Below are 26,326 nucleotides of genomic sequence, written 5' to 3' on the forward strand. Positions count from 1 at the left end.
AGCTCGCCCCGTCTTGCCGCCACGCCCCTACACCCGGCGCGGCTGGGAATTGCAGTTCCCTGAGCTTTTTTCTCCCAGCCGGGCCAGGCCCGCCTTCGCGCTCCGTCATGCTCTGCGCCACTAGCCGCCTCCTAGCGGCCGGGGCTGCGACTGTACTACCCGCCCAGCCCAGAGGCCGGGGCCCCGCGCCCCGCTGCCGGCGCACGGAACTACATTTCCCAGGGTACCGCGAGCTGCCCCTCTGTGGCTTCTCGGAGGGGAGGCTCGCAAGATCCAGGTGCCTGCGGGTCGGAGGGCGATCCTGAAGTGGGGAAGGATGCCGCCTTCTGTAGACGGAGGCCTGGCAGGGTCCGAGCTGCGTCCCCGGAGGGGCCGCTCTGGGCTCCAGACTGCTAGGACCGTGCGCCCTAACATGGCCGCCGAGGCTGCAGCGCAGAGCCCCAGACGGCCTGCTCAGGGTTCACGGCGCTTCGAGGCGGCTGGCCAGTGGGCCCTGCTGGCCCTAGTGACGCTGCTGTCCTTCGCCACCCGATTCCACCGTCTGGAAGAGCCTCAGCACGTCTGGTGAGTGATGGGAGGGGCTCCGAGGGCACCATAGCAACTGGGGGGGAGGGATGTGCCCTCTGATTGGTCCGGGGAGAGATTCACAGGAAGAGGGGCGGGGCCGCGCTGGAGGAAAACAGGTTTCTGGTGGTTACCTCCGGCCAGGTGCAGCCTCCAAACGGAATCGTTCCGCTCTGGTGGGTGGAAGTGGGATTCTTTAGGGTCGGAGGAAGCAGTGTTCTTGTCTTGCAGGTTTTGTCTCATCTGGCTTCCAAACTGTGCTTTTCAAATTCTTGGTACAGAATTCCCTGAAGTCTGAGTTCCTAATCTGCATAATTTCCAGGCATGAGCTGAGGGGAAAATTTCTAACAAGGATATAGTTTCATTCTTTGGAGCAGGGACAACGTGTGTCCCCGATGGTGATGAGGGGCCCCAGAAAGCAGGTCTGGGGTCATTCTGTGAGGAGAGACTTTCTTAAATGTTGTATTTTGTCAATTTCAGGAGTCAAATTTTATTGGATAAGCTTAAAAAGTCTCCATCTGGAAGGAGGAATATTGTAATCTGAAACAAGTTCATTTGTTTGGTCAACCTATGTTTTGGCCAATGAAAAGCAAATTACACCATGTTTTCTCTTGTTTCTTTTGTTTTTACACTTCTAGGCATCTAAGATATTCCCTCCTAAGGTGCTAGGGTTGTTTCTTTCCTTCCACTGCCATGTAATTAGTATTGCTGAGCAGAAAGTTAGTGTAGGGGATGTCAGCAATGAAACTTTGACCAAAAAGCAAGCAAGCAAGCTAACAAAGTATCAGAGTTACCCTAGTTGGAAGTTAATAAATTAGGTTGTTATTGTTTCATGAGTGCTGGTAGAAGACACGGGACTCCTGGGTCAGAGATAAAGGACTAATTATTCATGGCACAGAATGCAGGATGAACGTTAGTATATTGGTTTCAGTGTTTCATGCCTCCCAAGTCCCACAGGATGATGCTAGGGGCTCTGATGGATGACTGCACACAGAGTGGGTTTCCTTGCAGCTAAGGAACAACAGGCTTGAATCTACTGTTTTATAGCAAGCAGTAAGGAAGCTTACTCTTTGTCCTGGAGAGACATATTACTTTATCTCTCAAGGTTGCTTGGTACAAACTCAGAAATGGTTCAGGTAAAGTGCAGGAAGGGCTTTGCCTTTTTTGCATACCCAGCAAGGTGTGTGGGAAGTACAGGAGACTCATGGAGGACTGTCTCTCCCAACAGTCTTACCTCTCAGTCCTACACTGTTTTGGTTCCTAACAAATTTTCACATGAACATGCAATGCCATTGGCTACTCTGATTAACTTGGCTGAGAGAGGCAGGGATAAAAATCTGTTCGGTTTGTCTCATACAGCATTTAATTAAGGCTACCGTCAGTTGGACTCTAAGCAGCAGGATGAGGCCAACCCTTGGTGTTAACCTCAACCATGCCATCCAGGGTCCTAGATTCAGCCCCTTGTGAATAACTGTGTGTGGGGGGGCAGGATGGGGTGTGGGAAGGACCAAGAAGTCTTTTTTCATGTAGTCTGAGGCCAATCTATTATCCCTTATTAGCACCATACTTTGACCAACTGAGCTAACCAGCCACTATTACCCATTCTGATCCACAGGTGTTTAAGCTGACCCATGTTTTGCCTACATGGTCATATTATCTGAAGGGGTACATGTCCCTCCAGTTCAGGATTATTAAATTTTATTTGGATTACCATCAAGTGTCATTTAAACCAACATTACAGTGATTTGGTTAAGCTACCTGGGTGGTAAATGTGCTGTGTAGTTGCAGCCTCTATAAGGCATAACCTAAGGACCCTAGAGTGTCAGAAGCATATGAATTTGTATCAGTCAGACTGATAGAAGGTTGGGCAGGTCTGTGTGTTTGCACACATATGAGAGACATCCATGTTTGGGAGTTGGTACTGATGTCATCAGGCATATCAGAATAGTTGAACACTGGCTATGTCCACATAAGTTTTTCCAACTTCATAGTGGCATGACAGACTCAGCTGCAGGTCAGATTGCCAGCCACAGCTGCCACTTGACTTAGTTGTACCATATGAGTGTTTTGTCAGGCTGGGTGCTGCGCTTGGGAGAAAGAGTGCACTAACTGTTTCATTTGTTTTTACACTTCTAGGCATCTAAGATGTTCCCTCCTAAGGTGTCAGGGTAGTTTCTTTTCTTCCACTGCCATGTAATCAGTGCATCCCACTCTAGTACCTGTAACTTCGCCTTTACTCCGCTTAGCCCCTGCCAATATCCAGACCTTTTTGTCAAGGGCATACTTAGGAAATGAGCACAGACTCATTATGTCTTCTACCTTGACTCATGTAAGCCACTGTAGGGGAACTTGACAAGCAGTGTATTCAACCAAGTAATCATTATCTTTATGATAATCATTATCTAGGACCGTGTCACTCCAATAAGAAAATCCAGGTGACTGGACTCCAGTTCGGTTTGAGTCCCATAGATGTCCCCTCACCCCTTTGCCCAGGCTGATCTAGGGGAAAGAAGGATCATGCCCGGGGATAGTCAGAGAAGAATCTCTTTAAATTTCTAAACTAAGTTTATCTGTCCCCCTTTTGTCCTCATCATTGCCCAGTTGGTGGCCAAGAGGAGACAAATCCTTTCTAGTGATGGCTGCATGAGATGACCAAACTGCTTTATTAAGGTGTTTGAAGCAGGAGGAGGTCAGGGAAGTAGAGTCAGAAGTCTTTTTGAGAAGGCTATTCAGTGCTTGACAGTATCAGGTGCCTGTGGAGGGTAGGGAGTGTGGAATGTCATCAGATACCTTGACTGTTGGCCCATTAGTGAGTACCTATTGCAAAAAAACAAAATACTGCGCACCATTGTCAGGCTGTGAATGGTTTGGAAAGCAGAAAACATGACATCGTTTAGTTTCAAGGGCCACAGTGATATATCTAGAATCGGATGATTGGAGTAGAACAGCATCATCACCACCACAGCCTGAAAAAGTGTCAGCAGCAGTGAGACACCAGTGATAGCCTGGAGAGGGGAACAAAGTCCTAATATAGTCAATTTTCTAGTAGAGTCAGTTTCCCCAACAATGCAGGCTCAGCGTCCTCTGCAGTGTGGCTTCCTTTACTGCAAGACAAACAGGCCAACTTTTGGCAGGAGTCACATAATGCAGTGATGACTTCTGCTTCAGGAACAACGTACAGTCTTTTACTTTGTGCCCAGTCCATGATGGCAAATGTTTCCATGCCTGGGGCATTGATGAGTCCAGGTGGCAATGGCAGCAGTCTGGGGGTGCAGGCTTAATCAGCAGCTTGATTCCAGGTGGTTTTATCAGAATACTGCCCCTTACCAAGGGCATCTGCAGAGTGATCCAGATTACCCCATCAGCAGGAAAGCCATGATTTTTTCCCACAGTTCTTGGCTCTGAAGAACGTTTATTTTAATTTCTCAGTGTATAGTCTTCCAAGTGGTAAACCAGAACGTGAGGCTAAGGGCAAAAGCCTAAGAGTCATTAAAAATATAACTTGTCTGGTTCATAGGAGTATTGTCTAAGGCAAGGGGGATGAATTCAGTTCAATCCATTGTGCTGATCAGCCCTTTACTGCACTTGGCTTCCAGAGTTGTCACTGGGGCTGGATGACTGCTGCCACCCAATGGATACCATCAGCGTTTAATTAAGCCCAACCATCAGAACCTGGCACAAGAATTGAGAAGAACCTCTGTGAATCAAGGGCCCCACTGAGCTGGTGGCTTTGCTTCAAGTGGCAGAGGGAATTTCTCTCAAAGAGAAGGCGCCATCTCTTCATGTAAAACCAAGATACCTCCAGGGCTGGGCCAGCTATACTCTTGTATATACCATTTCCATTAACCGTATTGAGCTCTTCCCTTGTTAGCGATAGATTCCAAGTTGATCCACCCCTAAGTGGCAACATCAAGTCAAAAAGTCCTAACTAAGGCTTTCAAGGGTAAGGCAGTCAATTTGAGCGAGGGCTTAGTAGTAGTAGGTTGATAGCTACCCTTTTGAAAAAGTATTACTGTGCATGTGTCCAGCAGATGGCGCTATTAATCTGGACAATGGGGTCCCTCTCAACTCTGGAAAGAAGCCATTCTGCCTTTAAGGATTTACCTTTCTTTTCCGGGGTTTATATTGTTTGTCCTGGACTTGACAGAAGGCGACAGGATCACCTTCCAGCACGGGGCAGTTTCTGAATGGGATAATCCTCTTCGACACTTACAAGATCAATACCAGTTATACTCTCAGCAGTGGGAACTGCAATAGTAGTACAAGGGCCCTACTCACAGGTCACTTTACCTTCCCCTCCCTACTGGGAGCTTGGCTCAAGTTTAATTTAGGTGCTTTTTTTCCCCCTGAACTAAATGAGTCTAATAGGCCTGCATCAGAGCTACAATGGAGGCCACCAGAGGTTATGCCATTTCCCATTGGGGAGTGTGGGATGCAGAGGGTGGAAGGGAGTTTGCTTTTTCCTTCTCCCCTCCATAGGCTTGACACCGCTGCCTTCCAGTGAGCTACCTACCGTGTGTGTGGTGAGCACCTGGTCTTAGGGGCCTCTTCCTTCAGTCCCTGGGCACACTGCTGTGGCTCTCCTTGCATCTTCGGCACCAACCCCAGCGCCCAGCAATCCTCCCTGTACCCCATGGGATTGAGTAGGGTGGCAACTCAGGCCCCTCTATCCAACTGAGCCCTGAGTTTGAGTCCCTCTCCTTCCTGGAGTTCACCAGCCTACTAGGACGGGTGTGAATGGTCTTCAGCCCCACTGGGGACAGGGAGACCTTGGCCCTGTCCTTCATCCTCTTACTCTTTAAAGCAGCCCAGGTCATGGTAGAGGGGGAGGAACTGCGGGACAGAGTCGGAGAGAGCACACCGAGCAAGGCATGTCCACTTGGCTCGAGCATGCATCTCACCTGGGATCTTTCTGTGTTTTCATTTTACCCAAAGTTCTGTGTTGAATAGCAAGGTCCTTACTGCTGGCACCATTTTTGCAAGCTTTGAAGACTCCTTGATTCAGCAGTTGTATCCGTGTTGCCTGTTGGCTGGGGCTGCTAAGCTTGCTGTCCGATTGTCATGATTATATCTCTCCTTTTGCCCAGAAGAGAGTGAGCAGTAACCAAGGCAACATTCAGACAGTTTGCTCCAATTCTGCCTCGCCACTCAGCTGCATTTAATAGGAAGGACAGTGGGAGACTCTTACCACCTGCCTTGCCTACCACCTGGGCAAGAGCATTCACTACCAGAGTCCACCCTCTAACCCAGCCTGTGGGGCCCTTGTCTCTTCTCTTACAGAAAGTTATCACTCAGCATCTTGTGCTTGTTACCAGTCATGCCAGGGGGAAAATCCTGGGGCAAAATATCTTTGAAACTGAAATCAGTCAAAGGGAGAAATAAAGTGAGAAAAACCCGTTTAGTGCTTACAAGCAGTCGTCCGCTTCTGCTCTCCCATGTCTCTTGTGACAGACTGCAGAAGGGACCCAACCTCTCCCATCCAGACATGCCCTCCCTCGTCCATGTAATTACCTACTGATACAGAGATGGACTTCTCTCCACCCCTTGGAAAAACCTACTGATATGGAGATGCACTAAGGCCAGGTGAGAGGTTCTGGAAGTAACACAATTTTATCCACATCACCCCAAGCTACAAGGCTCTGGGATCTTATTTTACCCTACTTGCAAACTGTTAAGTGAGCCTGCACTGTTTTCTGGATACTGGCAGAAACAAAATCCTGGGTTAGAGGCAAAGGACTTCATTTCTCATGGCCTGACAAGCAGGATGAGCATCAGCATGTTGGCATCAGCCCCATTTGCCCCAGAGTCCCATGTGATGCCATGGCCTGGATGGAAGCCTGCATATGCAGTGGGCTACATCACATCTGAGGAATATTGAGCTTGGGGGATCTGCTGTTTTTTTTTTTTTTTTTTTTTTTTTTTGAGAGGGCATCTCTCATATTTATTGATCAAATGGTTGTTAACAACAATAAAATTCAGTATAGGGGGGTCAATGCTCAATGTACAATCATTAATCCATCTCAAGCCTAATTCTCGTCAGTCTCCAATCTTCTGAAGCATAACGAACAAGTTCTTACATGGTGAACGAATTCTTACATAGTGAATAAATTCTTACATGGTGAACAGTACAAGGGCATTCATCACAGAAACTTTCGGTTTTGATCACGCATTATGACCTATAAACAATCAGGTCAAATATGAATATTCGTTTGATTTTTGTACTTGATTTATATGTTGATCCCACATTTCTCCCTTTATTATTATTATTATTTTTATTTTTAATAAAATGCTGAAGTGGTAGGTAGATGCAAGATAAAGGTAGAAAACATAGTTTAGTGCTGTAAGAAGGCAAATGTAGATGATCAGATGATCAGGTGTGTGCCTATGGACTAAGTATTAATCCAGGCTAGACAAGGGCAGCAAAACATCCACGGATGCAGAAGATTTCTCTCAAAACAGGGGGGGTGAGGTTCTGAGCCTCACCTCTGTTGATCCCCAAATTCTCACCTGATGGCCCCCCTGCGACTGTGCCTGTCTTAGGTTGTTCCTCCCTTGAGGAATCTTACCCGTCTCTGGCTAACCAGTCATCTTCCGGGGCCATACAGGGAAATGTAAAGTTGGTAAGTGAGAGAGAAGCCATATTGTTTGCAAAGGTTAGCTTTTTACTTCTTTGCAGATTTATGCCCTGTGGCTTCTATGCCCAGCACTTGTCTCGAGGTATCTTTACCACCTGGAGGAATTATGATACTCGGTAAATTCGATATGAGGCACGAATTCTATTTAAAGTTTGTAATTAGGAAGGAAGAAGAAAAGCTATAGATGTAGCATATGAAGGAAACTTGGGAGGATTGATTATTTCTTTGACATATCTTCTTGTATAGTACCTTAAGTATGTATAGGTTTTAAACTACTAACTAATTTGCACACACATATTGACATAATAGGAATACGGTGACATAAACAAAGCAAATCTATAATTACCAGCCATCTCCAGTGAAGCCAAGAAAACCATTTAGGCACCCTAGGCATTTGTGAAAATTTATCTATGATATGATGGATATTTTCCAACTGTACTTGAACCATCAGACAAATTAAAGCAGCCCATTTCTGGGATCTGTTCACATCCCATATGTTCTTTTAACCATAGATAGTCTATAGTCATGAGATTTTGGGGTGCTACAACTTGCACCCCTCCCAACTCCTGGTTGAGTTCCAACAGACAGATCCGGTCAAATTCGTTGTCTCACTGTATGCACATGCCAGCCTAGACATCTCCCTCCTCCTTCTCATGGCAAGTCCAGGAGATGGTGGGCTGGATGCAGCCACAACCGCAGCATCGTCTGGATCCCTGTGGAGGCTTTTTGATGATCATCCCCCGGCACGAGTCCTCCAGAGAGTGCTGATGCCGGAAGCTCCTCCTCATATCGTATCTTAGTTCATTTTCTGGGTATCCAAGCTAGGCCTTGATCTTCTGCGTAGAAACAAACAGACCCTTTGCCCACACTTTGACATGCCCTCTATACCACTGTGCAGAACTCATTGGAGGTCAGCACACAGTAACTGCTTTTTTTTTTTTTTTTTTTTAATTAAGAGAAAGGAATATTATCAGAAAAGAGTACCTCCATAGCTGATCATCTGACACCCTTTAAGTGATCAACATTAAGGATATTTAAAGCATGCGTTGATCTTTGATTTACCAATAGTTTTATCCTGTTAAGGAGTAATCCCCCTTTTCTTTCTTTCTTTCTTTTTTTTTTTTTTTTTAAATTTTTAATCTACACTTACCTGAAGAATACTATGTTTACTATGCTCTCCCCTATATCAGGTCCCCCCTAACAACCACATTACGGTTACTGTCCATCAGCTTAGCAAAATGTGGTAGAGTCACTACTTGTCTTCTCTGTGTTGTGCAGCCCACCCTCCCCTTTCTCCCTCCCCCCCATGCATGCTAATCTTAATACCCCCCTTCTTCTTCCCCCCCCTTATCCCTCCCTGCCCACCCATCCTCCCCAGTTCCTTTCCCTTTGGTACCTGTTAGTCCATTTTTGGGTTCTGTAATTCTGCTGCTGTTTTGTTCCTTCAGTTTTTCCTTTGTTCCTATACTCCTCAGATGAGTGAAATCATTTGGTATTTCTCTTTCTCCGCTTGGCTTATTTCACTGAGCATAATACTCTCCAGCTCCATCCATGTTGCTGCAAATGGTTGGATTTTTCCACTTCTTATGGCTGAGTAGTATTCCATTGTGTATATGTACCACATCTTCTTTATCCATTCATCTACAGATGGACATTTAGGTTGCTTCCAATTCTTGGCTATTGTAAATAGTGCTGCGATAAACATAGGAGTGCATCTGTCTTTCTCAAACTTGATTGCTGCGTTCTTAGGGTAAATTCCTAGGAGTGGAATTCCTGGGTCAAATGGTAGGTCTGTTTTGAGCATTTTGATGCACCTCCATACTGCTTTCCACAATGGTTGAACTAATTTACATTCCCACCAGCAGTGTAGGAGGGTTCCCCTTTCTCCACAGCCTCGCCAACATTTGTTGTTGTTTGTCTTTTGGATGGCAGCTATCCTTACTGGTGTGAGGTGATACCTCATTGTAGTTTTAATTTGCATTTCTCTGATAATTAGCGATGTGGAGCATCTTTTCATGTGTCTCTTGGCCATCTGTATTTCTTTTTTGGAGAACTGTCTGTTCAGTTCCTCTGCCCATTTTTTAATTGGGTTATTTGTTTTTTGTTTGTTGAGGCGTGTGAGCTCTTTATATATTCTGGACGTCAAGCCTTTATCAGATCTGTCATTTTCAAATATATTCTCCCATACTGTAGGGTTCCTTTTTGTTCTATTGATGGTGTCTTTCGCTGTACAGAAGCTTTTCAGCTTAATGTAGTCCCACTTGCTCATTTTTGCTGTTGTTTTCCTTGCCCGGGGAGATATGTTCAAGAAGAGATCACTCATGTTTATGTCTAAGAGGTTTTTGCCTATGTTTTTTTCCAAGAGTTTAATGGTTTCGTGACTTACATTCAGGTCTTTGATCCATTTTGAGTTTACCTTTGTATATGGGGTTAGACAATGGTCCAGTTTCATTCTCCTACATGTAGCTGTCCAGTTTTGCCAGCACCATCTGTTGAAGAGACTGTCATTTCCCCATTGTATGTCCATGGCTCCTTTATCAAATATTAATTGACCATATATGTTTGGGTTAATTTCTGGGGTCTCTAATCTGTTCCACTGGTCTGTGGCTCTGTTCTTGTGCCAGTACCAAATTGTCTTGATTACTATGGCTTTGTAGTAGAGCTTGAAGTTGGGGAGTGAGATCCCCCCTACTTTATTCTTCTTTTTCAGGATTGCTTTGGCTATTCGGGGTCTTTGGTGTTTCCATATGAATTTTTGAATTATTTGTTCCAATTCATTGAAGAATGTTGCTGGTAATTTGAGAGGGATTGCATCAAATTTGTATATTGCTTTTGGCAGGATGGCCATTTTGACGATATTAATTCTTCCTAGCCATGAGCATGGGATGAGTTTCCATTTATTAGTGTCCCCTTTAATTTCTCTTAAGAGTGACTTGTAGTTTTCAGAGTATAAGTCTTTCACTTCCTTGGTTAGGTTTATTCCTAGGTATTTTATTCTTTTTGATGCAATGGTGAATGGAATTGTTTTCCTGATTTCTCTTTCTATTGATTCGTTGTTAGTGTATAGGAAAGCTACAGATTTCTGTGTGTTGATTTTGTATCCTGCAACTTTGCTGTATTCTGATATCAGTTCTAGTAGTTTTGAAGTGGAGTCTTTAGGGTTTTTTATGTACAGTATCATATCATCTGCAAATAGTGACAGTTTAACTTCTTCTTTACCAATCTGGATTCCTTGTATTTCTTTGTTTTGTCTGATTGCCGTGGCTAGGACCTCCAGTACTATGTTAAATAACAGTGGGGAGAGTGGGCATCCCTGTCTGGTTCCCGATCTCAGTGGAAATGCTTTCAGCTTCTCGCTGTTCAGTATAATGCTGGCTGTGGGTTTATCATATATGGCCTTTATTATGTTGAGGTACTTGCCCTCTATTCCCATTTTGCTGAGAGTTTTTATCATGAATGGATGTTGAATTTTGTCAAATGCTTTTTCAGCATCTATGGAGATGATCATGTGGTTTTTGTCTTTCTTTTTGTTGATGTGGTGGATGATGTTGATGGATTTTCGAATGTTGTACCATCCTTGCATCCCTGGGATGAACCCCACTTGGTCATGGTGTATGATCCTTTTGATATACTGTTGAATTCTGTTTGCTAATATTTTATTGAGTATTTTTGCATCTACGTTCATCAGGGATATTGGTCTGTAATTTTCTTTTTTGGTGGGGTCTTTGCCTGGTTTTGGTATTAGGGTGATGTTGGCTTCATAGAATGAGTTTGGGAGTATTCCCTCTTCTTCTATTTTGTGGAACACTTTAAGGAGAATGGGTATTATGTCTTCTCTGTGTGTCTGATAAAATTCCGAGGTAAATCCGTCCGGCCCCGGGGTTTTGTTCTTGGGTAGTTTTTTGATTACTGTTTCAATTTCTTTGCTTGTAATTGGTTTGTTTAACTTTTGTGTTTCTTCCTTGGTCAGTCTTGGGAGGTTGTATTTTTCTAGGAAGTTGTCCATTTCTTCTAGGTTTTCCAGCTTGTTGGCATATAGGTTTTCATAGTAGTCTTTAATAATTCTTTGTATTTCTGTGGAGTCTGTCGTGATTTTTCCATTCTCATTTCTGATTATGTTGATTTGTGTTGACTCTCTTTTTCTCTTAATAAGTTGGGCTAGAGGCTTATCTATTTTGTTTATTTTCTCAAAGAACCAGCTCTTGGTTTCGTTGATTTTTGCTATTGTTTTATTCTTCTCAATTTTGTTTATTTCTTCTCTGATCTTTATTATGTCCCTCCTTCTGCTGACTTTAGGCCTCATTTGTTCTTCTTTTTCCAGTTTTAATAATTGTGATGTTAGACTATTCATTTGGGATTGTTCTTCCTTCTTCAAGTGTGCCTGGATTGCTATATACTTTCCTCTTAAGACTGCTTTCGCTGCATCCCACAGAAGTTGGGGCTTAGTGTTGTTGTTGTCATTTGTTTCTATATATTCCTTGATCTCTATTTTGATTTGTTCATTGATCCATTGATTATTTAGTAGCATGTTGTTAAGCCTCCATGTGTTTGTGAGCCTTTTTGTTTTCTTTGTAGAATTTATTTCTACTTTCATACCTTTGTGGTCTGAAAAATTGGTTGGTAGAATTTCAATATTGTGGAATTTACTGAGGCTCTTTTTGTGAGCTAGTATGTGGTCTATTCTAGAGAATGTTCCATGTGCACTTGAGAAGAATGTATATCCTGTTGCTTTTGGATGTAAAGTTCTATAGATGTCTATTAGGTCCATCTGTTCTAGTGTGTTGTTCAGTGCCTGTGTGTCTTTACTTATTTTCTGCCCGGTGGATCTATCCTTTGGGGTGAGTGGTGTGTTGAAGTCTCCTACAATGAATGCATTGCAGTCTATTTCCCTCTTTAGTTCTGTTAGTATTTGCTTCACATATGCTGGTGCTCCTGTATTGGGTGCATATATATTTAGAATGGTTATATCCTCTTGTTGGACTAAGCCCTTTATCATTATGTAGTGGCCTTCTTTATCTCTTGTTACTTTCTTTGTTTTGAAGTCTATTTTGTCTGATATTAGTACTGCAACCCCTGCTTTCTTCTCACTGTTGTTTGCCTGAAATATGTTTTTCCATCCCTTGACTTTTAGTCTATGCTTATCTTTGGGTTTAAGGTGAGTTTCTTGTAAGCAGCATATAGATGGGTCTTGCTTTTTTATCCATTCTATTACTCTATGTCTTTTGATTGGTGCATTAAGTCCATTTACATTTAGGGTGACTATTGAAAGATATGTACTTATTGCCATTGCAGGCTTTAGATTCGTGGTTACCAAAGGTTCAAGGTTAGCTTCTTTAGTATCTTACTGCCTAACTTAGCTCGCTTATTGAGCTGTTATATACACTGTCTGGAGAGTCTTTTCTTCTCTCCCTTCTTATTCCTCCTCCTCCCTTCTTCATATGTTGTGTGTTTTGTTCTGTGCTCTTTTTAGGGGTGCTCCCATCTAGAGCAGTCCCTGTAGGATGCCCTGTAGAGGTGGTTTGTGGGAAGCAAATTCCCTCAGCTTTTGCTTGTCTGGGAATTGTTTGATCCCACCATCATATTTAAATGATAGTCGTGCTGGATACAGTATCCTTGGTTCAAGGCCCTTCTGTTTCATTGCATTAAGTATATCATGCCATTCTCTTCTGGCCTGTAGGGTTTCTGTTGAGAAGTCTGATGTTAGCCTGATTGGTTTTCCTTTATAGGTGACCTTTTTCTCTCTAGCTGCCTTTAAAACTCTTTCCTTGTCCTTGATCCTTGCCATTTTAATTATTATGTGTCTTGGTGTTGTCCTCCTTGGATCCTTTCTGTTGGGGGTTCTGTATAATTCCATGGTCTGTTCGATTATTTCCTCCCCCAGTTTGGGGAAGTTTTCAGCAATTATTTCTTCAAAGACACTTTCTATCCCTTTTCCTCTTTCTTCCTCTTCTGGTATCCCTATAATACGAATGTTTTTCCTTTTGTATTGGTCACATATTTCTCTTAGTGTTGTTTCATTCCTGGAGATCCTTTTATCTCTCTCTATGTCAGCTTCTATACGTTCCTGTTCTCTGGCTTCTATTCCTTCAATGGCCTCTTGCATCTTATCCATTCTGCTTATAAATCCTTCCAGGGATTGTTTCACTTCTGTGATCTCTTTCCTGACATCTGTGATCTCCTTCCGGACTTCATCCCACTGCTCTTGCATTTTTCTCTGCATCTCATCCCACTGCTCTTGCATTTTTCTCTGCATCTCATCCCATTGCTCTTGCATTTTTTTCTGCATCTCTGTCAGCATGTTCATGATTTTTATTTTGAATTCTTTTTCAGGAGGACTAGTTAGGTCTGTCTCCTTCTCAGGTGTTGTCTCTGTGATCTTTGTCTGCCTGTAGTTTTGCCTTTTCATGGTGATAGAGATAGTCTGCAGAGCTGGTACAAGTGACCGCTGGAAGAGCTTCCCTTCTTGTTGGTTTGTAGCCTTTTCCTGGGAGAATAGCGACCTCTAGTGGCTTGTGCTGGGCAGCTGTGCGCAGACAGGGCTTCTGCTTCCTGCCCAGTTGCTTTGGGGTTTATCTCCACTGTTGCTGTGGGCTTGGCCTGGCTGGGGCTGTTCCTCCAAAATGGTGGAGCCCCGTTAGAGGGGGAGCAGCCAGGAGACTATTTATCTCCGTAAGGGGCCTCTGTGCTCCCTGCTGCCCAGGGGGTTAGAGTGCCCAGAGATCCCCAGATTCCCTGCTTCTGGTCTAAGTGACCTGTCCTGCCCCTTTAAGATTTCCAAAAAGCACTCTCCAAACCAAAACAACAACAGCAACAATGAGAGAGGGAACAGAAAGGAAAAAAAAAAGAAAAAACACGCGATTTTTTTTTTTTTTCCTCAGGTGCCGGTCCCAGGCACCCGCGCACTGGTCCTGCTGCCCTGTCTCCCTAGCACCAGGGTCCCTGTCCTTTCAAGGCTTCCAAAAAGCACCCACCCACCGGTCCCGCAGGGAAGGAACGCTCAATATTCTTTGTCCTCAGGCACTGGTCCCACGCACCCGCTCACCAGTCCTGCCGCCCTGCCTCCCTAGCACCGGGGTCCCTGTCCCTTCAAGGCTTCCAAAAAGCACTTGGCAAAAAGAGAGAAAAAAAAGGGGAAAAACGCGCGATTTCTTCCGTCCTCAGGTGCTGGTCTCAGGCACCCACCCACCGGTCCCACAGGGAAAAATGCGGGATATTCTTTGTCCTCAGGTGCCGGTCCCAGGCACCCGCTCACCAGTCCCGCCGCCCTGCCTCCCTAGCACCGGGGTCCCTGTCCCTTTTAGGCTTCCAAAAAGCACTCGCAGAAAAGAGAAAAAAAAAAGGGGAAAAACGCGCGATTTCCTCTGTCCTCAAGTGCCGGTCTCAGGCACCCGCCCACCGGTCCCGCAGGGAAAAACGGGGGATATTCTTTGTCCTCAGGCGCCGGTCCCAGCCACCCGCTCACCAGTCCCGCCACCGTGCCTCCCTAGCACTGGGGTCCCCGTCCCTTCAAGGCTTCCAAAAAGCGCTTGCCATAAAGAGAAAAAAAAAAAGGGGAAAAACGCGCGACCTCCTCCGTCCTCAGGCACCGGTCTCAGGCACCCGCCCCCAGGTCTCGCAGGGAGAAACGCGGGATATTCTTTGTCCTCCGGCGCTGTTCCCAGGCACCTCCTCACCGGTCCCGCCACCCTGCCTCCCCAGCAACGGGGGCCCGTCCCTCTAAGGCTTCCAAAAAGCGCTCGCCAAAAAAAAAAACTGCTCCGGTTTCTCTCCACCCGCCGGGAGCCGGGGGGAGGGGCGCTCGGGTCCCGCCGGGCTGGGGCTTGTATCTTACCCCCTTCACAAGGCGCTGGGTTCTTGCAGGTGTGGATGTGGTCTGGATGTTGTCCTGTGTCCTGTGGTCTCTATTTTAGGAAGATTTTTCTTTGTTATATTTTCATAGCTCTATGTGTTTTTGGGAGGAGATTTCCACTGCTCTACTCACGCCGCCATCTTGACACACCCCCTCGGATCTGCTGTTTTATAATAAGCAGTAAACAAGACTACTGTCTGTCCTGAGGGAGATGCTAACTCTTCTCTGTGGTTGCTTGTTGCATACATACCCTGAGAAAGGGCCTGAGTAAAGAGCGGTCAGGACCTTGCATCTTTGGCACACCCTGCAGGGTTCCTAGGAGTTCTCGGAGCACAGGAGAACTGCGGAGGACTGTCTCTCCCAACACACACACACACAGGCAAGCTGACAGGAAATGTGAATATTACCACTAGTTTTACTTGGGAAAATTTTGAAGTAAAAAAATCTCATACCCTTTTGTTAGTATGTTTCCAAAAAGACTTAAAACTAACCACAAATGTAGGGACTTTTTATATAATTTAAATAGTGCCTGGTGTGTCTAGGACTTTATAGTCTATGGAGTTCTTTCACGTGTATTATCTGAATCGAGCCCTAATACTACCTGCGAGGGGGGCATGGCAGATACTGTTATTGTCTTCAATGTGTAGATGAGAAAGAAGATCTGGAGGGGGAGCATTTTGCCAGGTCATGATGTTAGGAAGCTGGAGAGCTGGGACTGGATCTCTCTGCTTTCTGCAAATCTATTTCATCACACGGCTTGGAAGTTATTTCTCTCTTTGACATCATCAGTACTGTCCTTACTTCATGTCAAGCAGTGTGTTTAGCAGATGCAGAAGTAATTTACTTTTCTACATATCAGTTGGACCCACTGAGTAAAACAAACAAACAAACCCCTCCCACAAAAAGAACCCTATATTTCTGGGAAAAAACATGTTTGCCCCTTACATTGTAGATGGGTAATAACTGCTTATGGAAATTGACCTGGAATGGATAGTCACTAGAAAGCAACCTTCTCCTGAGCTGCAGGAGGAGCCTGACAAACAGAAATGGCCAGGCTCTGCTGGATAACTGGACTGCTGCTAGAAAGTCCTCATGCAGGATGTGAAGAGGTTTATGTGGTTGTATAGAAGAAGATTTTTACATGGTGTTTAAAAGCTGATATATTAGAATCACTTATTTACTTGCAAAATAATTTGTACAATGAGGATAGGTTTTAGATAGACTCTTACCTCAATTTTTATACACTGGTTAGTTTCTTATAATAAGATGAGTGAATTCATAGTCAGCAGGTTAATTATCACAGGTTGATGAGCAAAATCCAACTTCTATGACAATGGTGGTTATAGGCTACTCTCAGTAGCCACAGTATAGCTTATAATATCAATAATAATGTCGTTTCTAGTAGTTGAGGGTTAGAAGTGAACAGATTTGAAAGAAAACTCTTTCTACAAACCTTTCTATGTTATAGGAAAACTCTTTGTCCTTTTAAAGTATGTAGAAACTCAAGATAAAGAGTAAGTATAGATTTAACTTAAATTTATGGTGACTGGTTGTTAAATTTTTGCTGACCTTTCTCTCTATGTAAATGAAGGTTAATGACCAGCTTGATGTCTTGCTTCCTCAAATCACTTGTGTCAAAAGCTTTTTTTAAATTCTCATTCATTTTAATTGCCTTTGGCCTTAACTTAAGTGTGCTTTATTAAGGTTATTTGGGTTGTATGACAGTTCAAAAATTATCATTTCTCTTTCTGCTTTCCCTTTAGTTGGGATGAGACTCACTTTGGAAAAATGGGAAGTTACTATATCAACCGCACCTTTTTCTTTGACGTGCACCCACCTCTGGGAAAGGTGAGCAGTGGTGAAAGGCAGCTTTCTCCCAGGGGCTGGAACCAAGCCTCATTTTGCATTTTATTCTTGGGCTTGTACATAGAATTCTCTGACATTCTACATCAGCTGCTTTCACAGAAAATCTTTGGTGTTTTTAGGAGTTCTCTGGGCTCAGAAATAGAGAGAGAGCCCATTAACTGATGAATGGATAAACAGGCTGTGGTATATCTGTACAATGGAATATTATTCAGCCAAAAAAACGAATGAAGCATTGATACATGGTACAACATAGATAAATCTTGTAGTAAACATTATGCTAAGTGAAAGAAGTCAGACACATAGTGTATGATTCCATTTGTACGAAATGCCTAGAATTGGCAGATCCATAGAGACAGAAACTAGATTAGAAGTTTCCAGGATCTGGAGGGAGGGAACATATGGGGAATGACGGCAGATGGGTATGGAATGTCTTTTTGAGGTGATAAAATGTTTTGGAATTGGGTAGTGGTATGGTTGCACAACCTTATGAATGTACTAAAAACCACTGAATTGTACACTTGGATGTAGTGAATTTTATGGTATATGAATTTTACCCCAATTGAAAAAAAGAAAAAAGAAATGGAGAGAAGGAATATGTTGCATAAAGCAAAAATAGCTGAGGGAGCTGGTTGTCCACAAAGAAGGGGAATTCCTTTCCCCCTCCCCACTCCCAGCATGCACTTTGTTTGACCTGGACCTCTTGTATGTTTTACAATTAGAACTTCTACCAATCAGAATTCATTTTGCTCTTTTTAAAAACAAACACCTCTGAGAAGACTAATGGATTCTCCCTGACTTTCACTCAGTCCTTTCTTCCTAACTAGTGGCTGGCATCTTCAGTATCAAGGGGACAGGAATTTGCCTGTTATGAAGAGGGGGTGACGTTGGGGCATGGGGCACTTGGGGATGGAGGCAGGGGTGGTGGTCTGTGACAGGTGGGCTTAGGGAAGCATGAGAACATGGGGTAGGGACCAGAGAGAAGGCCCCTCTAGGAGGGAGGGGTGGAGAGGGAGGTGGGATAGGTAGCCTATTTCAAAATTAGCTCTTAAGCCCAGAAAAGTAGATGTTATGCCTCTTCCCATCTCCTTAATAAGATAACAACAATAAAAGTACAAGCAATTGAATACAGTCTACTCTAGTCAGTTTAGATGACTACTCTAGTCTTACGTAATCATCAGGATAACCCTATGAAGTAGGCACTGTTGTATCCTCATTTTGCAGGTGGGGAAATTGGGGCACAGAGAAGATAAGTAGCTTGCCATAGGGGGGTAACTACTAATAACTGGCAGAGTCAAGGTTCAGACAGGCTTAGAGTGTGTTCTCTTAATCCTTACGTCGTGCTCCCTCATGAACGGGCTATTTGCTACTACCGCAGGACTAAGCAACAGAACATGCTGAATGTTTGCACTGGGTTAGCCTGAGAACCAGACCACTGGTGGAGGAGATTTTTCACAGGAAACCCAGCATAGTCTTTTCAGCTTGGGGCTACCTGTTGGTTTTTGGAGTCCCCTAGTGCCCAGCACAGTGAAGACATGAATGGGAAACACCGGCCGATTGGTTTTGACTTACTCCTTCCCTTCCTCACATCTGGCTCCTGTGTAAAGGGGAAATGTGAGGCTTCTTTCTAAGGCTGCCCCCAGGGACTTTAGTCTGTTTGCCCTCCTGATTAATCTCCTGATAGTCCTGGGTTCTTCCTGGTTGAAAGAAAGGAATGAGCAAATTAGAAACCTGTCAGAGAGAGCAAAGTAGCTTAGCGGGTCAAAGAATCAAAGGCCCCTTGAAGTGGAGAGTTGGACGTTTTCTCCTGCAGTACTGAGGTGGCTACCTACCACTGCCCGCTGGCCCCCAACCCTGGGCGCCTGTGGGCTCCAGTCAAACATACCTTTGAGGGGAATAAAAATACCTGCATATAATAAAAAAATGTGATCAGTATGAAAGGAAGTAAAGGTCAAAAACTACTTTCCCTCACATTTCTATTCCTCAGAGGTAACCACAGTCCCTTTTGTTAGCAGATTCTTATATAGCCTCTCTGAAATTTTTTATACAAATATAAAATGTGTATATATTTATACATGTCCACATGAACAACACTTTATATATACAAAGGGGATCAACTAAAAGTGTTTAGCAACATGTAGTTTAAACATGATACATTTTAACTTCTTTCTATATTGGCATAGAAATATGCTCCATTCTTTTTAATGGCTATGTATTATTCCATGTACATAATAATTTATGTGCTATTAGTTATTTTGCCATCCTTCAATTGGTGGGTATTTATGTTATTTCCAATTTTTAGCCATTACCAAAGATGACTGCAGTGAGCATATCCTTATACAACTGTCTTCTCATAGTTGTGCAAGTATATCTAAAAGATCCTCAAGCAGTCAAACTAAAGAGGCAAAGGATATGCACATTTAAATTTGTGTTAGACAGTGCTAGGTTTTCCTGCAAAAATCGTGTAGTGATAATCTGCTCCCACCAACAGTGTGTGAGGGTGCTTGCTCCCCCTATGCTGTTGCTAGCACCCGTATGATCATACTTTCAAAACTTTGCGAGTTTGAGGGTAAAAAATGGTGTATCACTATTTCATTTGCATATCCTTTCCTTATGAGTTAGGTTGAACATTTTCTTCATATATTTATTAGCCATTTGTATTTTGTTTTCTATAAATGTGTACTTTTTTCTAGTAGGTATTCTTTTTCTTATTGATGTGCAAGAGTTATTTAGTTAGGAAGTTAGCTCCGAGCTATTTTGAAGGGAACTGAGAGGGAAATGACTTTCTAGTGCCTGGTGAGTGCTTGGCACAGTACCAGGCATTTTACCTGCAGCGTCACCTCTGTTCCTCATAGCCCACTGTGAGGAAGGCTGCGGTGGCCTGGAGCTGTTACAGATGCTCGGTATTTGCTGACAGTTTTATGTTTTAGCCGCTTCTGATTGTGTGGAAAAAAGAGTTTTACTGTTGATGGCCAAAGGAAGATAGAAATGAAGAGGCTGATCCTCTTGGACATTTTGAAGGATTCATGGCTCACAGTCTCAGTTTATAGTGACTTGTTCTGCTTTGGGATGTGCCAAGTTGCCTTCCTTTGGAACGTTGAATGGTTTACAACAGTCTCTTGCCTTTGGGCATTTTTTCCACTGGGATGTTTCTCTTTCCCTCTGAGGAAATGCATCTGTCTTCACATTCCTCTTTCCTGTTTTCTTCCCTTCTCCCTGTTGCTGGTGTGTAACGCCTTGGCCACTTTCCTCCTGCCTCATTCTGACTTGGAGCCCCATTTCCCTTTCAGTGGGTCCATCTCCAGGAATCAGCCCTTGCCTGTGGCCTCCCCCATGAGTTGTAATGTTTTATTTCATAGCAAAGGAAAAAAGGTTGAATAAGAGAGCCCCTGGCTGGCTCTGCCCTTCAAATTTTGGGGTGTTTTTCTTCCTACGAGTTCATTTTGCCCTGTTCCCAAGAACTTGGCCTTGATACAGGAGAGGATTTGTTCCGAGCAGTGAGCTCTGTAGACAAAACCTTCTTTGCTCTCCAACAGCTGCAGGAGAAAACGTCACACTGGCCTCTCCTTGTAAGTGCAGTTGTCAAGGAAAGCTGTAGTCTCGGGGCAGGTGCAGAGATGTTCAGGAGAGGGAGGAGTCTTCTTGAGGTCTCTCATCTTTTTATTTGTTCTCCATTTCTCCTCAGATGCTAATAGGACTTGCTGGCTACCTGAGTGGATATGATGGTACCTTTTTGTTCCAGAAGCCTGGCGACAAATACGAGCATCACAACTACATGGGAATGAGAGGAGTAAGGCTTCCTGACTTGATATAGATTGACTGAACTCTGGGGCCTCAGTCAGTCAGAAGCATTACAGTTGGAAGCCCTGGAGTGGTGACAGGTGTAGGAGGGACTTTGGGGTCTAGGCAGGGGGAGGGGATGATGATTAGACCCACACCCTGTAATGGAGATTTCATGTGTAGAGATTCAGAACTGGGATGGGTAAGGTGGGAAGGAGAGGCCACAGATAGTAGAGATTACGTAGATAGGAGCAAGCACACACTGTTACCTGTTGCCCTGCCCAGGTGAGGCATCAGACTTCAGGTTGGAGAGCAGCTGGGACCTAGTCAGCCAGGAGTCTCCTACAGACTTGACATTAACTTCAGAGTATTGACAAGCTATGCATTCTTCCTCTCCACAGCCACGATTCCTGGAATATTGCCTAACTTTTCTTAAGATTTCAGCATCCCTCACCCGTCACTAGGTTTCTGCTTCTTTCCCCACAAAGATTTCAGGCACACCCAAGGGGTTTCCAGTCTTTTAAGGGGGGCCATGTGTTGGCTCTGAGTCCCAGAACCAGCCTTGTTGGAACATTGCAGGACCTAAACACTCCGTGGGAACCCTGTACCTGTAGCTAATGAAACCTGCAGAAACTGACCTCCAACGTGGAGCTCTCAGAGCAGGGTGCATTTACAAGCCCCTTACCTTAAGGAGCTCAGAGCACTTGAGATAAATGCTGTGTGCTTGTTTGGACTGTCATTGGATGATGTGTGTGGTCGTATCCTACTGTACTAACAGAGTATCCCTTCCTTCCTTACTCTCAAATGACTCTGTCTTCCTAATGACTTTTGAACACCACATAGCATACATAATTGGACGTAGGCCTGACCGTGCTGTGGGCTTGCTGTGGAAATTGAGAAGGCTAGCTATAACTGCTTTGTTTCCTTTCACATTAGGACACAATTGCTTTCTGTTGACAGAAAGTGACAACCCAAAGGTGAGAATTTCCATTCCCCTGGACTTGTTTATTTTCTTTTGATAGGCAGAGTAGAGAGGTAGAGAAGTCTGGTGGTTAAAAACAAACAGAATGAAAAAACAGTCCTGCAAATACCAAAGTTTCAAGCAATCTTTTTTACCAAAATTAAAATACAACCGGTAGATTTAAAAAAATGATTTCTGGTGTGATTGAAGAAAAAAGCCAAGGGAGAATTAACAGAAGTAACATTATAATTCTCTAAAATATTAAAAGGCCTTCAGTGAGGTCTTTCTCAACTTGTACCCACAGTTCTGTAGTAGAAGCTAATGTTTATTGAGTACTTTCTGTGTATTAATTAAGCTTCAGCTGATTGAATCTCCAGAGGAAAACCTATGAGGTAGGGACTCTGATTTTTCATTTTACACAGGTGGGGAGGCTGAAATTCAGAGATGTAACTTTCTCAAGGCACAGCTAGCAGGGATGGCACAGTCTCCCCCACTTGAAAACACTGTGTTGTCCTACCCACACCTTCTTAGTTGAACTTTGCTGATTTCATGTCACTGTTCAAGTTGGTTCCCAGTGGGAACAGAAAGTTTGCTGAATTTGATGCTTCACTGTTACACTCCCCCTTTCTTATTTATAGGTGATTTTAGGTCACCAAGTCATGCCTTTATCAGGTCCTCCATCCTAGACATCAGCATACCAGGTCAGATAGGTCCCTGACACTTAGCTTAGCTGGCTGTTTCACTGTTCTCTTTTCCTTCCTAGTTCTGTGCTTTCCTCGGCTCCTTGCTGGTCCCTTTGGCCTACCTCACTGTACTGGAGCTGTCCGGGTCCCTCCCAGCAGCACTGCTCACTGCTGCCCTCCTCACCTTTGGTAAGTGGTCTTAAACCACATTTCTTGGGAAATTGACTGCCATGCTATGGATGTAGCTGGAAATCCCTGTGTTGAAGTGTCCAATCTATGGGCCTGGTTCTTAAGGAACTTTAGGGTTGGATAAGCATATTGTAAAGCTCACTTTATTCACTAGTAATACTTGCATCTGTAAATACTTTATGTAGCAAGCCTGGGGAGAGTTGGCCTGGTTAATCCAAAGGACTAGATTATCACTAAGGTATCCACATTTGAGTTTGGAATGGATAATATAAATTTGTGTATGCATGTGTGTGTGTGTGTGTGTGTGTGTGTGTGTGTGTATGTGTGTGTCTGAAGGAGACTTACAATTCTAATTCTGCTTCTCTTAGGTTACTGTAAAGATTAGTTTGCTTTCTTTAAACTAATTTCACCTGAATGCAAGGGCACATGCCTCAGAAGTAGCCAGATGGCTGGGGATAGCAAAAAGGGAACTTAAATATTTTTTGTGGGTAATCCTCACATGAACAAATGAGAGTTGATCCATAGAAATTGTTCCTGTTGCTCTTCTTGTTCTTCTGAAAGTAAATGTATGACACTATAGCTTAACACTCAGAGAAGTCCAGACCAGTTTAGGTGGGTATTTTGAGGTGATTCTGTTTTTTTTTTTCTTTTTCTTTTTGACAGATATGTTGCTAGATCATAGGGTCTCTCTGTATAGGACTGGTGGCTTTTTCCTTGTGTCTTTCATTTCCATCTTCATATATTCATCCATTCAGCCATTTCACTCAACAACTATTTTTCAAGCATCTACCCTGTGCCAGGCCACTTTTTTTCACCTCAGAGAATATGCAGATGATACACTGTGCTATCATGGAGCTTGCCCACTAGATGGGTAGGCAATAAATGAGCAAGTAAATCAGTAAGTTTGTAATGTAACATCCTAAGCAGTAAGTGTAATGCGGAAAGTAGAGTGGGGTAAGGGATTGAGTAATAGGGAATGATTCCAGTTGAGGTAGGATGGTCAGTGAAGAGCTCCCTGAAGAGGTGGCCTTGAGCAGAAATGTGAGCAAAGCAAAAAACGAAGCCATGCAGAGATCTGAGGGAAGAGCATTTGGACAGAGAGAGCAGCATGTGCGGTGTTCCTACTGCAAGGGCAGTACCTGGTGGTTTGAGAAACAGCAAGGGGGCCACTGTGGCCAGAGTGGAGTAAGCGAGAGGGGGCTGGGAGAGGAGGTTGGATAGGGAGGGAGACTGCATGCTTTGCTGGCTATCATGAGGAGTCTGTTAGAGATGAGAAGACACTGGAGGCTTTCAACAGGGGCATGATATAATAAACATTTTTTTGTTAAAAGAAACAACACTGTAGCACCTGTACAGAGAATCAACTCTAAACAGAGACTGCATGTAAAATGGCAACGCTAGCCCAGTTATAGCTAGTTTGTGGGCACCTTAGCAGGATGGCAGAACTCCTGTTGGAAGGTGGAAATAAGGAAGACCCTATCTCAGCACTGCTCTGTCTGACGGAATGACATGATCCTCTCTTGTATCAAGGGCCTGAGAGCAGTGTGAGATACTCTTTCTATCACTGGGCCTTGGTGTACCCCAAAGCTAGGGCCTTCCACCTCCTGATGACTCAGGGGCCCATCTAGCCTTGACTACACAATGCTTAAATGCAGTTTAGCACAAGGGGCACTGTTTTTTATTGCTGGGGTATTTGGTTCTTGGGGCCAATCTCTGATTCACATTTTGACCACTGAGCTCATGTTTTTCAGACACAGGATGCCTCACTCTGTCCCAGTACATCCTCCTTGACCCCATCTTGATGTTCTTCATCATGGCTGCCATGCTGAGCATGGTCAAGTACAACTCCTGTGCTGACAGGTCAGAAACACCATCTTTAGGAGGGGTGGTCAGAAGCTGTGGCAACTCCAGAATTTCTGTAATGGCCAGGGATAGGGTGGGTGCCTAGAGGACTTGTCTTGAAGCTGAATTTAAGGGAAGCATACTTTTTTTCAAAACTTATATTGCCCATTTTAGATCATAAAAATAGATTTTAAAAAGTTTTCTATAGTACTTTTATTTTTGTTTTACACAAGACTAAGAATACTTTTTTAAGAGTATTACCAGTATTTTTACAAGGGGGGTGGATTTGGGTAGGGATCTGTGGATATTTCGGAAGGGTCCTATTGCCTTTCCCCACCCCACCATCTTATAAGCCACTCCTTAACACCAGTGCTGGTTAAGAGATCCCAGGACAACTTTCTCACATTCTCTGTCCTAGCAGGGAGGGTACCAGGACAGATACTACTTGGGAACTATTTGTCTCCTTGCCCTCAGTAGTTGTGTCCAGTCCTGACCTAATGATGGGAATAGTGTATTTAAAGGGTGGCTCGAATGGTTTACAACAGTCGAGAGGATCCCTGCAGGCCCTGGTCAGTTCTAAAGCTGTTCTGGAGGGCCTGGTCTTCCTCCAGAATGGCCTTCCAGATCATCCTCCGGCCTCTCAGAGAGTGGAACAGGTCATTCATTCTGTGCAGACTGAAAGAGCTAGCTCTGCCTAGGCTTTCCAGAAGCCAGCTTGGCTTCACCAGGCCCAGCCATTCAGTTGCATGAAGCTACTGAAGCCTGATCCAGGGACCACCAGTGCCCCTGGACTTTGGGTTATTTTCTCCTTCTGCCACATCCACTTCCACCTGCCATTTCTTGAATATGTACTATGTGCCAGGTACTGTGCTAGGAGTTGGAGGTACAGAGGTGTGTCATTCTTGGCTATTGAGCATGCACTCTGGCAGGGAGAGAGCCAGAAAATCCGAAAATTGCAGCACAGAGTACTGGGTGATTTAAATATAGCAAACCTTGGAACCAACTGCTAGGGTGAGAACCGTAGTACTCCACCACTCACTAGCTGTATTTCTGAACCTTTCTGTACCTCGATTTCCTCATGTAAAAAGAGGGTAATAATGGGATCTGCCTGCATGGGGTTATAGTGAAGGCTAGCCTGAATGAATGTAAAGAGCTAAAAACAGTGCCTGACACATAGTAAGCACCAGTAATCACTGGGTTTTACGGCATCTGGAGGCGACCCAAAGGAGAGGCTGACTGGATCCAGGGGGCGTCTCTGGAGTTTCCTTTTACTTCTGCTTGACTGGTCACCACTGAAGAATAAACCTCCAGCTTACTTGAAGCCCGGTACTTAGCTGGGAAATCTTTGGCCCCTCTCTCCAGAAAAATGCCCTACTCAGTTTCACACTGTGCTTCCTGTGGTGTCACGTTTCACAGACCATATTCTCTGTGGAGCCATGCAGGGTTCCCTGAGGTAGGAGCCCTCAAGATGGAGGGCACAGCACAGCCTCTCTGGGTCAGAGGACCTCTGCCCTTTCCCACTGCTGCTCTGGCGTCTGAGTTTGGTTCCAGTTGCCAAACTGAACTGTGTGTCTTTTGGTTTTCAGGCCCTTCTCTGCCCCCTGGTGGTTCTGGCTCAGCCTGACCGGCATTAATCTGGCTGGTGCTTTAGGGGTCAAGTTTGTTGGCCTCTTTATCATCCTGCAAGTGGGGTGCAACACCATTTCAGACCTTTGGCATCTGTTTGGAGACCTCAATCTTTCAGTGGTGAGAACACAAGAACTTCTAGAAATGTCTTTGCTCCTAGTATTGCTCAGCAGAGCCAGCAGCCATTCTCTGCCTCTGCTGCAGGCAGTGGAATGGCTGTTCTGGGCCCAAGGTGGGCTGGCCCCAGCTGCCCTCTGTAGGCAGCACAGCAGTGGGGAGTGGGCCCAGGGTGGAGGCTGGAGCGGTATAAAAGGAGGGGATGAACTAACATTCC

At 44.4% G+C, this 26,326-nt stretch overlaps 1 protein-coding gene across 5 annotated transcripts in view; it reads left to right on the forward strand.

The window, feature by feature from the left end:
- Positions 1–103: 103 nt before the first annotated feature.
- POMT2 (protein O-mannosyltransferase 2) overlaps positions 104–26,326 on the forward strand; it is a 57,436-nt gene continuing 31,213 nt past the window's right edge. Inside the window, exons 1-7 of one of the 5 annotated variants that reach the window (XM_073242072.1) lie at positions 440–564; positions 4,161–4,348; positions 16,812–16,896; positions 20,597–20,701; positions 22,416–22,524; positions 24,276–24,384; positions 25,953–26,112. In XM_073242072.1, coding sequence (XP_073098173.1) covers positions 16,837–16,896; positions 20,597–20,701; positions 22,416–22,524; positions 24,276–24,384; positions 25,953–26,112 — 543 coding nt within the window. In that variant the 5' untranslated portion in view covers positions 440–564; positions 4,161–4,348; positions 16,812–16,836. Of the gene's footprint in view, positions 565–4,160; positions 4,349–16,811; positions 16,897–20,596; positions 20,702–20,827; positions 21,669–22,415; positions 22,525–24,275; positions 24,385–25,952; positions 26,113–26,326 lie in introns of those variants that run through there. The other 4 variants (XM_037021061.2, XM_073242071.1, XM_073242073.1 and 1 more) reach the window with 4 other exon arrangements.

This window comes from Manis javanica, chromosome 8, assembly GCF_040802235.1.
Source record: "Manis javanica isolate MJ-LG chromosome 8, MJ_LKY, whole genome shotgun sequence".
NCBI classification, from domain to species: Eukaryota; Metazoa; Chordata; class Mammalia; order Pholidota; family Manidae; genus Manis; species Manis javanica.